The sequence below is a fragment of the Mus pahari genome, chromosome 2 (assembly GCF_900095145.1).
Source record: "Mus pahari chromosome 2, PAHARI_EIJ_v1.1, whole genome shotgun sequence".
Lineage (NCBI taxonomy): Eukaryota > Metazoa > Chordata > Mammalia > Rodentia > Muridae > Mus > Mus pahari.
In genome coordinates, this window is record NC_034591.1 from 48283210 (window position 1) to 48295254 (window position 12045).

The window sequence follows — 12045 nt, forward strand, 5'->3', positions numbered from 1 at the left end:
TCCTCCTCCTCCTCCTCCTCCTCCTCCTCTTCCTCCTTCTCTTTCTTCTCCTCCTTCTCCTTCTCCTCTTCCGCCTCTGCCTCCTCCTCCTCCTTCTTCCTCCTCTTCTTCTTCTCTCCTCCTCTTTTCTTTTCTTTTTTTTTTTTAATTGATGAGAAAGTAACACAGTAAGGATAGTAGCCCAGCAGCACACACCTTGTTTAAAGCAAGGTGCAGTGTATTCTAGGCTGCCATGCTCCCTGAACCCTGGACAGAAGAGGATTCCACTCCCTGTTCAATGTGTTCACCTGGATTGTTGCAGCAGCCAACTATTTCCTTTATGACTCTTGCAGGTTAAAATTGGCACAGTGTCCTATTCATCACCAGATGAACACTCCTTGTTTATTACTTTGGACATAAAAGCAAGTCTAGAACCTTATAAACCCCTCGGTTGGGATGCTCCAAGGCCATAAGGGTCTGCCCACCTTCCAGCCTTGTCTTTGCATCTCACTTTCAGTGTTTCTCAAGCTGTGTGTGTTGCGACCCACTTAAGTCCTCAATCCAGTAACAAAGCCATCTTAGTTGTTGTCTTTAGTGAGCCTACAGTACAATAGACTACTATTTAATGACACTAATCAAAATTAACTAGTTTGTAGAAATTTAGTTATATGTAAGTATATACATGGGGCTGCTGAGCTACCTCAGTGGGTAGCGATACCTGCCACCAAGCCTGAGTAGAGACAGCCAATTTCTTCAAGTTGTCCACTGACCTCCACATTGATTTATCTGTATACATATGCATGCATGCATGCATGTCTGCATGTACATATTCATACACCACAACATGGGTACATATTCAAAGGACGGTGTATATAGAAGTTTCTCCTATTACCCTATAAGTCCCAGCTTGGTAGCAAGTGTCTTTCTTCCCTGAACTATCTCTAGCCTTTAACTGCAGGTATCACTCTGATAAGAGGCTTCATGCTCTACCTCAGCCTGCCTGTGAACCTCCGTCTGGTCACAAGTTCTTCTTCTCCCATCTGCTCCCTGTTTGGTATTCCACTGAGGGGGTTCACTTATCCCCTGGCAAGTGGTTTCTTCAAAGGAAATGAGCTCAAGAGTGATCTCTTCCTTTCTTGGCCCATGTTTCTTAGACATTGGTGTAAATGTATTATTTTTCACCCTGATTAGGCTGCTGCTTCTAGGTAAGCTGAAGCCTGGCTGCTAGGAAGTGGACTTGTTTCACAGGCCCAAAGGAAACCTCTTCTGAGGCAACTCTGCTGGATTTGCTCGGCTCACTGGGCCCACTGAGCTGTCATGTTTCCTCAGCTTTATCATCTGGTGTCTGGATCTCATAGGGTTTCCAAGGCCCTAGCAGCTTGACCGGCTTCTTGCTATTTCAGAATCCTAAAAATGTGACAAGGACTATTGAGAATCTGAGACCTGCGGTATCCTTCTAGAAAAAAGAAAATTCTTGCCACCCCAGGTCTGGTCCCCTGCATATAGCAGCCCCCACCCCACCCCAGTTCTATGAGGCTCGGGAACAGATCAGAAACTTGTTTTTTGCATTATTCTTGTCTCTGCAGCAATGCTTTATCTATGGGTATGTGGCAAAATAGTTCAACAGAATCGTTTATTTTTCTCCCTGGCAATTCTCCTCTTGCTTAGTTTGCAGATCTAAAATGAAAAGTGGTTTTGGCTATTGATGTTGTGAAAAATATGGGCTATCTTTCATTTCATTTCTCTCTAGCCGCATCTCTCCCTTCAGGGTTATTCTCAGGTTCTTGGCCCCTGAAGTTCTTGCTGTCTCTTAGAAAATGGAGTCCTACTCCTCCGGTAGACACATGCAGGGAAGGCAACCCTCTTGGTCTTGCAGCCATATGGCCTGCATAGGGCCTTCAACTGTCCGGTCTTGCAAGGGTGAGAAAAGAATGGTGGGCGGGCTAGAGCTGCCCACTGCTGCTGTCCTTCTTTTGCTGCTGTATTCCTCCACCACCACCTAGAGCTTCATTTTGCATAATCTCTTCTACTGGAGGGAGGCCTAGAGGCTCAGAGGGAAAGCTATGTTCTGCAGCTGCTGAGAACCTGTTCCTTTTCTTTACTCATAAGAATGTAGACCAGACCCTCTCTCCTGTTGGTTATGGGACTTCTGTTCATTCCCCAGAGTGTTACAGAACCAAGGAGCAGCAGAGTCAGAAATGGGGACACGGATTTTCACCACTTTGCTTCTGGAATTGTCAGTGCTTTATTTTCCTGTCTGTAGCCTGGGTCAAATTTCTTCATAATTACATTGCAGTCTGAATTACTTTGACATATATATGTCTTAGCCCGACATCAAAAACAGCTTACTTTTTGCTCTATCATATATGACCACTATTAGTAATAAATGTATCTCCAAAATAAATGATTGAATCAAAGAAAAGAAAAGGCTGTCTAGGGTGATGAGTGGACGTACACTTTGTACTAAGTACCATCATTGGAAACAAACAGAATAGGTTTCTGTGCTCATGAATCTTACAGGCTTGCTATGGGAGTCAAAGAAAATTTTGCGATTTTAAAAACATGAGAATTGCTAAGACTGATAATGATGGTGATGAAGATGATGGGAATAGTTGAAGTAGCCAGCATTGTTCTAATATCTTCTGTACATAATCTCTCCTGGACTAATGTAGCACCTTTAAAAACAAGATGTGTTAGATGTCTTCTATAGACAAGGAGTGGAGCCTTTGTTGAGTAATTTAGCCTAGGCCATGAGGATAATAAATGGTAGACTAGGCTGTGAAGCCACTGTGTGTGGCTCTAGACGCCTACTATTTTGTCAGGTTTCTGTTTTCTTCTGCCTCCTGCTTTGAATGAAAGCTGATGGAATAGTATACAAAGCACAGCCTAAGGACAGAGGGGGTGTTTATTTGAAAAGGCAAGTGACACTGAATTAACACTTGGGATTCTGGCAGAAAGTCAAATAGTAAGGAGGAAATGTCTGGGAGGTGGCTGCCCTTGTTCTTCAGCGGCACATTGCTGGGGAGGAAAGCCAAAGCCAGTTATATAAGCTGTGGCTAAAGCAGTGGGGCTGAGGGTCTGAAAGGGCCAGGGGGGAGCATAGTGAGGCTTCCTCCCAGGGTGAGAGTGATGGGGTGGGCTGTGTTTCTGTACACTTCCTCACATTTTCCTTTTCTCCTCATTCAGGCATTGAATGTCCCAGAGGAGCACGGAATCTTCCAGGCTTGGTGCAGGAAGGAGAGCCATTCAGCGAGGAAGCCACACTTTTCACCAAGGAACTAGTGCTGCAGCGAGAGGTAGGGCATCTTCTTGTAGCTTCTTATGCAGGGGGAGCACACAGTCCTTCTCCCCGGATCTCACTGTCTCCTGCCATGTTAAAGATAAGTCATCGCCTCTTCCATTGCCCAGCCCTGACATCCAGGAGCTGTTTCTGCATCAGCCCACACCTTATTTCCTTGATCCTTGCATCACTGGTCAGCAACCCCCAAATTGTTTCTCACCGGTAGCCTGGCACATGAGGCCAGCCCAGCCAGGACCCCGATACAGAGAGCTTAAGTTTTGCAGTCCTCCTCCTTGGTGAATTAGTCTGAGCTGCCTGCCTCCAGCTGGATTTAGAAGCTTGACTAACCCTGTCAGGGGCCAATTTTCTTTGAACATTTATTTGTATCTTTGAGTAATTGCATTTTCTGTAGCGGGTTTTCTGACTTAATTTAATTGTATTTCTGTATCTGCCTGTTGAGCTGACTCTTGCAGGCAGAAGTGAGGCTCTGTGCTGCTATGGTGCCCTTCTACTGCTGATTTTACTCAAGCCTTCATCAATAGATCTATCTTCCTTGTAGGAGTCCGCCAGCCATTCATCCCGCTCAGTGAGCACAGTGAAGAGCAGTGGGGCCGTGCCTCGCTCTCACTGAGCACTGGGCCTGCCTGCCTTTGTCCTGCCTTCCTCCTTCCTGCTGTTACCAGCTCTGCAGCTGGAGAGTATGCATGCAGCTGCACTTATGTGCGGCCAGAAGCCTTCTCTCAGGGCTCACTTGAGAAACCTAGAGAGCAGATGGAAGGGCCTCAAGACGTTCTGAGTTGGACAGACATGGGATAGGAACGTTAGCATCTTGTTTCCTTCTCCCATCATCTATTACTTCAGTACTGGGGCTGTGGAAGAGCAAGTTAGCCCTAGAGGCTCCTGTTGGGCTACTCCGGCTCTGAGAAGTCCGCTACTTTTTAAACTCAGCAGTACTCTTGCTGTCCGTGGGGTTTCCCTAACACTGGCCTTCTTGTTTTAGTAGAAGAAATTAATTTGACTCCTCTGTTGAAGAGGTATGTGTTCCACGTCCCAGATATCAACTCCAGTTAGTTACCTGGGTAAAGCTGCTTCTGCTTTGCTGGCCAGCCAGTGGCTGGGGTGTGTGGACTTAGTCATCTCATTAGCTGCACATTGCTCTCTGTTAAGATGCACTTATCCTTGAAAGTGACACACTTACTGCCCCTACACATACACATACATAGCTTGAATTTTTCTTTTAAAGATAGCAACATCCACCCATATCCTCTACTAATGTTTGAATGCAAACACTATTATCTAGCAGCACCTGAAGATTAGCTGGAAGGAGCAAAATTACAGACCTCCCTGCTGCCTTTGCAGACCTTTCAACTTTGTCCTCACAGGAACTGAGAAAGCAGGAAAACTGCTCCAGAGAAGAAGTAGCAGAAATCCCTTTTCTTTCTCTTTTCTTTTTTTTTTTTTTTTTTTTAATTTACTTTTATTTTTTGGTTTGTTTTGAGATAGGGTCTCACTGTGTAGCCCTGGCTGTCCTGGAATGCACTATGTAGACTAGGCTAGATTCCAAAAGAGATCTGCTTGCCTCTGCCTCCCAAGTGCTAGGATTAAAGGCATGCGCCACTAGCCTGGCATAGCAGCAGATCCTTGCTGGTTTCTTATGCTTACATCTGGGAGGAACCCCTTGGGACACGTGTGAGACATTGAACTGTATATCACATGTCTCACCTGACTCCCCTTTTTTACCAGCATCTCCTAGAGCAGTGCCTCTCACCCTTCCTAATGCTGCGACCCTTTAATACCATTCCTCATGGTGTGCTGACCCCAGCCATAAAATTGTTTTTGTTGCTACTTCATAACTGTAATTTTTTTTACTGTTAATAATAATAATGTAAATATCTGAGTTTTCCTATAGTCTTAGGTAGCCCTCAAAGGGGTCTCAACCCACAAGTTGAGAGCCGCTGTCTTAGAGTGACTTTCTCTTTCCTGTGCAGCTCTTGTTTCCCCGACTACTTTTCTTTCTGGCCCCCAGGTGGCAGCTCAAACTTATGGCCAAATATTCTTTCTGCCTCCTGTTTATTGTGGCCTTACTCTTATCTGTGTGTTTTTAATACTTACTGGCAGAAAATGGGCATTCTTCTCCACTTTCTTTGATGTCTCTTCTTTATGTGTTTGCAGAACCTTAGTCTAATCCAAAGTTGCTGTTTGTCTTTCTTGATTGTAGTGGCCTAGCCTTTCACAGCCCTTTGTTTAGGGTCTGTCTGTAATGAACATTCTGCACTGTCGGAGCAGCTGATATGATTACTTGGTCAAACTGGTTTGAAAGGTCATTATCCAGAAGAAATGGGAGTATGGCCTAAACCTCAAATAATTTAAGATGTTGACTAAAAGAGTCAGCTGTAGCCAACTCTCCTGGGCATTTCCCTTCATAGAATAGATTTTAAAAACAAAACAAGACAAAACTGTTTTCTGAATGGTAAGAGAGTCAAAGCAGGTTTTCATTTAGCAAGAGTGTTGTTTATTTACTATCCCCTGTGTAGTAACTTCTCCTACTCCATAGATCTTAGAGAACAAAGCTCACATTCCCACACCTCCACAGAAGTAGGGAAGAGAAGTCCCGTATGCTGGTGCCCCTGATTGTTGTAAAAAGGACCATGTGACTGTATGGGACGAGACCCCGCGCCCTGTGTAACTAGGCCCTGTGGCCCTTCAGGAGCCATGCTGCTGCTTGAATAGCTGCAGTTGAGCTTTGGTTTTATGTTTGTTCCTCTAATCGAACATATTTTGAATATCTGACTGCCCTTGGCCCTGCCCCAACCTTCCCTTCTAAGTTTTTAAGCCTTTGTCTCGTTATTTCATTTGGGCCCAGGATTTCTCTACCTTAGCCTGCTTTCCCCATATACTAGAAATCTGTATTACTAAGGGGAGAGAGACAGTTCACAGTTCAAAGTTTTTACTGGATTCCCATAAGAGGAAGTGCAACATGACCAGAGAAGGATCTAGATACTGAGAAAGTACCATGGTCACTGTATGGTCACTGTTGCTAAGCAGTCAAGAAAGAGATGGGAGCTGGCTCTCAGGATGCAGACACTGAGAACTACTACTTATTTTCCTGGCTTTGGATAAGCAGGACACCAATACCTGTCTCTCCCTCTGCTTTGAGTAGAAAACTACTTGCCTTTCCATCCTATTGCTATGTAGGGCAGTCCTGCAAGGGGCAGGCGAGGCTTCTCTACATTTCAGATGGTCTCCCGTATCAGGGGCATAGTTCCCACGTTTGCCTTGTACATAGTACGACTGCCATATATATCACAGACCTACTGCCATTTGCAGCCATTCGGTCTCATCTTCCTAAGTGTCTCTCTTGGCATTTGCATCACACCACTTTTTCCTGTCTGCTCCCTGGTGTTTCCCCTGAAACACTGATCTCTTTTGGCTTGCTTCTCTTGGATTTAGTAATCCTGCTCCTGGACAGTGGTTTGGCATGCAGGAGGCATTGCCAGCCCTAAGGCAGGAAGAGCTAGAAGTCAAATACCAGGTTGTTACCTGATTCTCTGACCTGAAGCTCAGGGCAGCCAAGAGCCTTTCAGAGGATTTAAATTCTTACCTTTACTCCAAGGAAGTCCAGCCTGACCAAAATGTGCATGCTAGGGCCGTGCAAATCTGGCCCTCTGCCAGTTGTTTGCAAATAAAGTTTTGTTGAAAAATATGCATGGAGATTCTTTGTGCATTGTCTATGACTGCTTTTACATCATGAGTCAGTGTAATGGAGTTGAGTAAGGATGTCAGAAATTGTATGGGCTCCAGTCAAGTTTGCTTATAATCCCTGTAGTATAGACTATGGTAAATTGGGTTAAATGGCTCATCGTAACCATGTGGAGCTTCGAGAAGTCTCTGTCTGACCTTGAGGTGCCGGGTTGCTTGTGAGCCATGCAACATAAAATTGTTTTATGTGAGCTGTAAGTTCTGTGTCCCATTGGCTAGCATGTGTTTCATAACATATTTTATCCTCTCCTCCCACCCCTACCATGCAGTTGCCTTTTTAAAGCAACTCCTACTACACTGCCAAGGACAGGAAGATCTGGTGTAATTTCCCAGACAGGGAATTGCACTTGTTGCTAGCATCTTCCCAGAAGTAGTGATGAGAGATAGCATTAGCTAATGGGTAGATAACCGGCTTAAAAGTGCAAACTTCTGGTCTTCACACTCCGGTTATCATGTGGCCCTGAGACTATGAATTTTTTTTTTCTGCCTTGCCTTGGTATTTCTGTCCAAAAGATTGATGTAGTAATCCAGCCATCAGAGAGTCATTCGAGGCCTTTGTCATGAGTACAAGTCACCTGTGCTCTTTGGCATGGTCTTCCAGGCCAGCTAGCCAGCATATACTCACCAGCCTGTCACTACATGCCAGCACTCCGGTTGTTGCTGTATTAGAGAAACCTGAACCTACAAAGAAGGAGCTATATTAATAAAAGCTCAGTGTCACACGTTTACTTGAGGCAGTATTGCAGTGTACCCCAGGCAGATGTGCAGCTCATACTTCTCCTGCCTTTATAATTTAACTCTCTCCTAGTTTCAGGCTGTCTTGGGTATAGCTTTGGTGGAAGAGTCTACAGGGCCTTGGTAATCATTCCCAGTGTTTTTTGATGTCCCCTTTATCCTCTCTAGACTTCAAACATTGTTCCTTGATGATGCCTGGATAATGACACCCCCATGCTGGACAGCTCCAGCTAAAAACTCTGCCCTGACCTAGTTCCCTCTTGCTGCTGGCATCAGAAAGGAAGATTTCCCCTCCGGAACCCATTCTGCAACTTCAGTAACCCTGACATAGCCCTAGTTTTCCTCTGACCCCCAACCCCTAGTTTTTTTCAAAGGAAAAGACTATAAAGTATTATAAGCAACTGTTGCAAGTAGGGGAAACAATGCCTGTTTGAAGGAACATGGTCCCATCCTGATGACTAGGTCTATCTGAGAAGGAATGGAATAGACATAGGAAAGAAAGCATAGAAAGAAAAATGGGCCCATCTTCTTCACTTAGGTTGCATGTTATAGTCCCTCTTGTGTGAGAGGGGGATGAGGGTTGGTGTAACCAGGGCTTTTCTGCACCCTCTGGCTTCACCCTATAGTGCTTCTCCAGCGCTGTGTAATGTGTTCTCTCAGCCTCCTGGTCCATCTGTTCATGCAGCCTACTCCCTGCCAAGGAAAGTCATTGGAGGAGAAGGGTAGCACAAAGTGCTGAGGATGGTTCAGTCCTGCGAATTCAAGAGTGTGCAGGTCACCTAATCTTAATGGCTCCAGTGCAACCTGCTCTCCCACACTTGGTGTTTGCCATTGTCCACTAGGAACCCTCACTGAGCCTCTAGTAATTGCATGCTAGAAAATTAAACGGGCTGCTCAGGTGTGTTTCTTCTTTCTTTTTCTCTCTGTATGTGTGTGTGTGTGTGTGTGTGTGTGTGTGTGTGTGTGTGTGTGTATAGAAGTCCCTTTCTTCTAGGCTATCCTGGCTACCATCCGAGAGAAAGTGGGATGTGTGTGCAGCCTTTTTAAACAGCTCTCTTCCCCTGCAGGCGCTTAAGAGCTTTGGGTTGGGAGAGGACAGTATAATGCATACCAGTGATGCTTTCCAGAGTTCAGTTTGTCCAGTTCACTGTTGTTTTCATATAAAGGGGCTCAAGGCTTAGGGAAAGGGGCCTTAGGTTCATAGTGTTTGCTAGAGTTCTGAGGGTTTTGTGTAATCTCTATATGTTTCCCAACAAATGTATGCAAAAATTGCTTTCCCAGTCTCACAGTCCAGGAGACTCCGTTACACCTGCCCTCTCCTAGCTGGTGCTATGACCGATGCTAAAACAGAAATGTCTGCACTCCCAGTGAAGTACTTTGCCCCTCAAAGATTGCTAATTCTGCTATTAGAAAGGGATTACTTTTTACGCCATATCTTATCTTTTTTGTTGTTGTTTTTCAACTCCAGGGTGTCTAGAAATAAAGGATTTTTCCCAAAGGTCAACCATTGACTGACGCTGTTCCGTGAAACATTCTATTCTGATTCTGTTCTTGGGCTTGAGGGGTTTGCTGGCGTCCTGCCTCCCTGGATATTTTCTCTGCTTGTGTGTAGTTCCTCCAGCTTTTGACCATCTGACTGCTTGCTTCATGTGCTGTTTTAACTTTTCTGGACCTTGCTTTCTATGTAGCCACGTCCTTCCATTTGGTAATGTATACCCATATTCCTGTTTCTATAGTCTTTCCCTTAGGAGGCAAGTCTGACTCTGAATATGCATCTATTTAAAAAGACATGGCGCCCTTGCTTCTGGATAGTGTCATCTCTAATTTATATATCTCCTTGGCCACTTCTCCAGCCTCACATCTCATCACTTGCCTCATATCTGCACCTTGTCAGAACAAACCTATGATGCTCATAGCTCCCCATCTGTATCAGTACGCAAGAGATGTTCACTTTTGTAAGAGGAAGTGATTTATTTCCCCACCATTTTAGGGTCTGGGAAGAAGATCTGCTGTTATTATTTATGGTTCTCTGGGAAAGCTCTCTACACTCAGTGGGAAAGGAAGGAAGATGTTAGAGTTCTGAGACTGAATCTGTGGCTTCTGATTGAAACCTTCCTATAAACCCGACCTGTGTACTTACTCCAGACTGTCCTCTCTGGGTTTCCCTGTCTTCTAACCAAGGTGCTTACACAAACTTAAACAATGGTTTGGAGTTGTAGAAAAATTTCATGTTTTAAAAAAAACTTTCACTTATCTAAAAGAAACCACTGGTGTCCTCTAATACAGCCTCTTGTCTCTTTGCTTTGTATGTGTCTGTCTTCTGCTTTTGCTGATTAGACTGTTAGCCCAAGGGACCATTTTGAAGTCTCGGCCCCCATAAATTCCTGATCCAAGATGAGCTGTAAACACTATGTGAATATCCAACTGTTATCTGACTCTTCACCCTTGAGCTTCAAGCTCTTCCCAGGTACTTCTACCCCTGGAAGGAGAGACCTCAAACCCCACCCCAGCCTCTAACTGAAAACAGCATCATAAAATGACAGAAAGCCAGGCGTAGTGGTACAGACCTTCAGTTGGACCATTGAGGAGACAGAGGCAAGGTGGCCCTGAGCTCCAGGCCAGCCTACATTCCACAGTGAGACCTTGTCTCAAAGGGAGCTGGGGGTTACAGCAAAGTTTTAAATGAGTACTGCTGTCATGATGCTCTTTTTCTTTTTCTTTTTTTTTTTTTTTTTTTTCCTTCCCCTGGTCTGCTGGGTCCCTCTGTCAGTTTCAAGTCCTAGGGCAGCTTCCAGTAGCCTTCCTCAGAAAGCTTAGCCTGTGTGCTGGCTCCAGTAGGGTTCCTTTCTGCAGAGCTGCTGGCTCAGCTCTGCTGTTCTTCTACTGAGAACTTTCATAGTCAGTCAAGCATAGAATTACATCCATTCTTCTGAAATAGTTGCTGGGGCTAATTTGTCATTGGCTTGGCCAAGATCCTATTACCTGTGTGTCATAGGGGCTATCTAGGGTAGGTTTGATAGGCCTCAGTGTCCTCCAGAAATAGTGTCCACATCTGTCACTGCTGCTGGCAATGAAGGTGGGACAGGCATGACATAGAACAGAAAAGATGTGGCCTCTTTGAGACATGGAGGAGAGGGTCTCAGGGGTGTGACTCTATCCCCAGAAAGGAAATCTTATTCAGCAGCATTGTACCTGTCCCTTAGGAGCTGGGCTCCACTCTTGGAAATTCTTCTTTGAGAGGCATTTGTATTTTTCTCTGCCAGGTCAGCCTGTTTTTTGTACTGTTGTTCCATCAAAAATTAAGTAAGAAATATAGTACTTGGTTGGACCTGAAATTGTACTTTCCTCCCCAAGTAGAAGCAGCAGCACCCTCGGCAGCGCTAAGACAATCCTGGCACGGGGCTCTCCTCCTTTCCTCTGTAGTCCTGACCCAGATCAGTCCCAGGGTAAAGATGGAAAGACTCAAACATGAGTTCTTCTTGCATCTTTCCACCAAAATGATCCACGGGATTCATTTGAACATCATTTAAAGTGAGGCCTGAAGCAAGGCTATGCTGCCTCTGAGAGCATCAGTGCTGGCAGGGTCCTTCCTAAAAACCCTTCACAGACACTCGCCACAGCCTCTGCCCCTCACCAGACTTGGTGCTGCCCACTCTGACAGGACATGTTCTCTACGAACAGTCCCATGGCAGACGGCTGTTGCCAAGTGTGTTCATTCTCCTGGGCTGCCAGGAGCCAGGTAGGGCTTGTGGCCCAGAACAGATGCAAGTGTTCTCAGGAGGAAAATAAGGCTTGGGCCAGGGGAGCTGGGTGCCATTTGTTTGAATTGAGGCATAGTAGATGCTCCTGAGACAGTTCTGGCTTCCCTTTCCTCTTTAGTCATCCTGAATATCCACTGTTGGAGCTGTCAAAGGTGAGGGCTCTTTTGAAACAGGGTCAGCAGAAGCTAATATTCTTAATATAATAATGAAGAGCTGAAAGAAAGAAGCTAAGAATTTTTGTTTCTCAGGCAAAGCACCTTTTTCTGAACTCTTTACCTTCCCTGATGAACTCCTGTTTGGAAAATAGTTCTCCATTTCTCTATCTTCAGTTAGGCAGATATTTCTCTTAAAACTAAAGATGACCTCATACTGACCTGCCCCTGACTTACCAGAAGAGTTTCATGCAGGACCCCAACATTCACCTACACCTACAGCAGCCCGGCATGTTGGTGTTTTTAGACTCTTTTCAGCCCTAGTATCTCCCTATTTTCTTTGTCCCAAACATTCTAAACCACACCCACTGCCTGAATT

The 12045-nt window shown here is 45.1% G+C and overlaps 1 protein-coding gene across 1 annotated transcript in view; it reads left to right on the forward strand.

The window, feature by feature from the left end:
* Snd1 (staphylococcal nuclease and tudor domain containing 1) overlaps positions 1-12045 on the forward strand; it is a 405547-nt gene that overhangs the window by 309507 nt on the left and 83995 nt on the right. The window contains exon 16 of the mRNA XM_021191040.2: positions 3166-3275. Within this exon, the coding sequence (XP_021046699.1) occupies positions 3166-3275 (110 nt within the window). The remainder of the gene's footprint in view (positions 1-3165; positions 3276-12045) is intronic.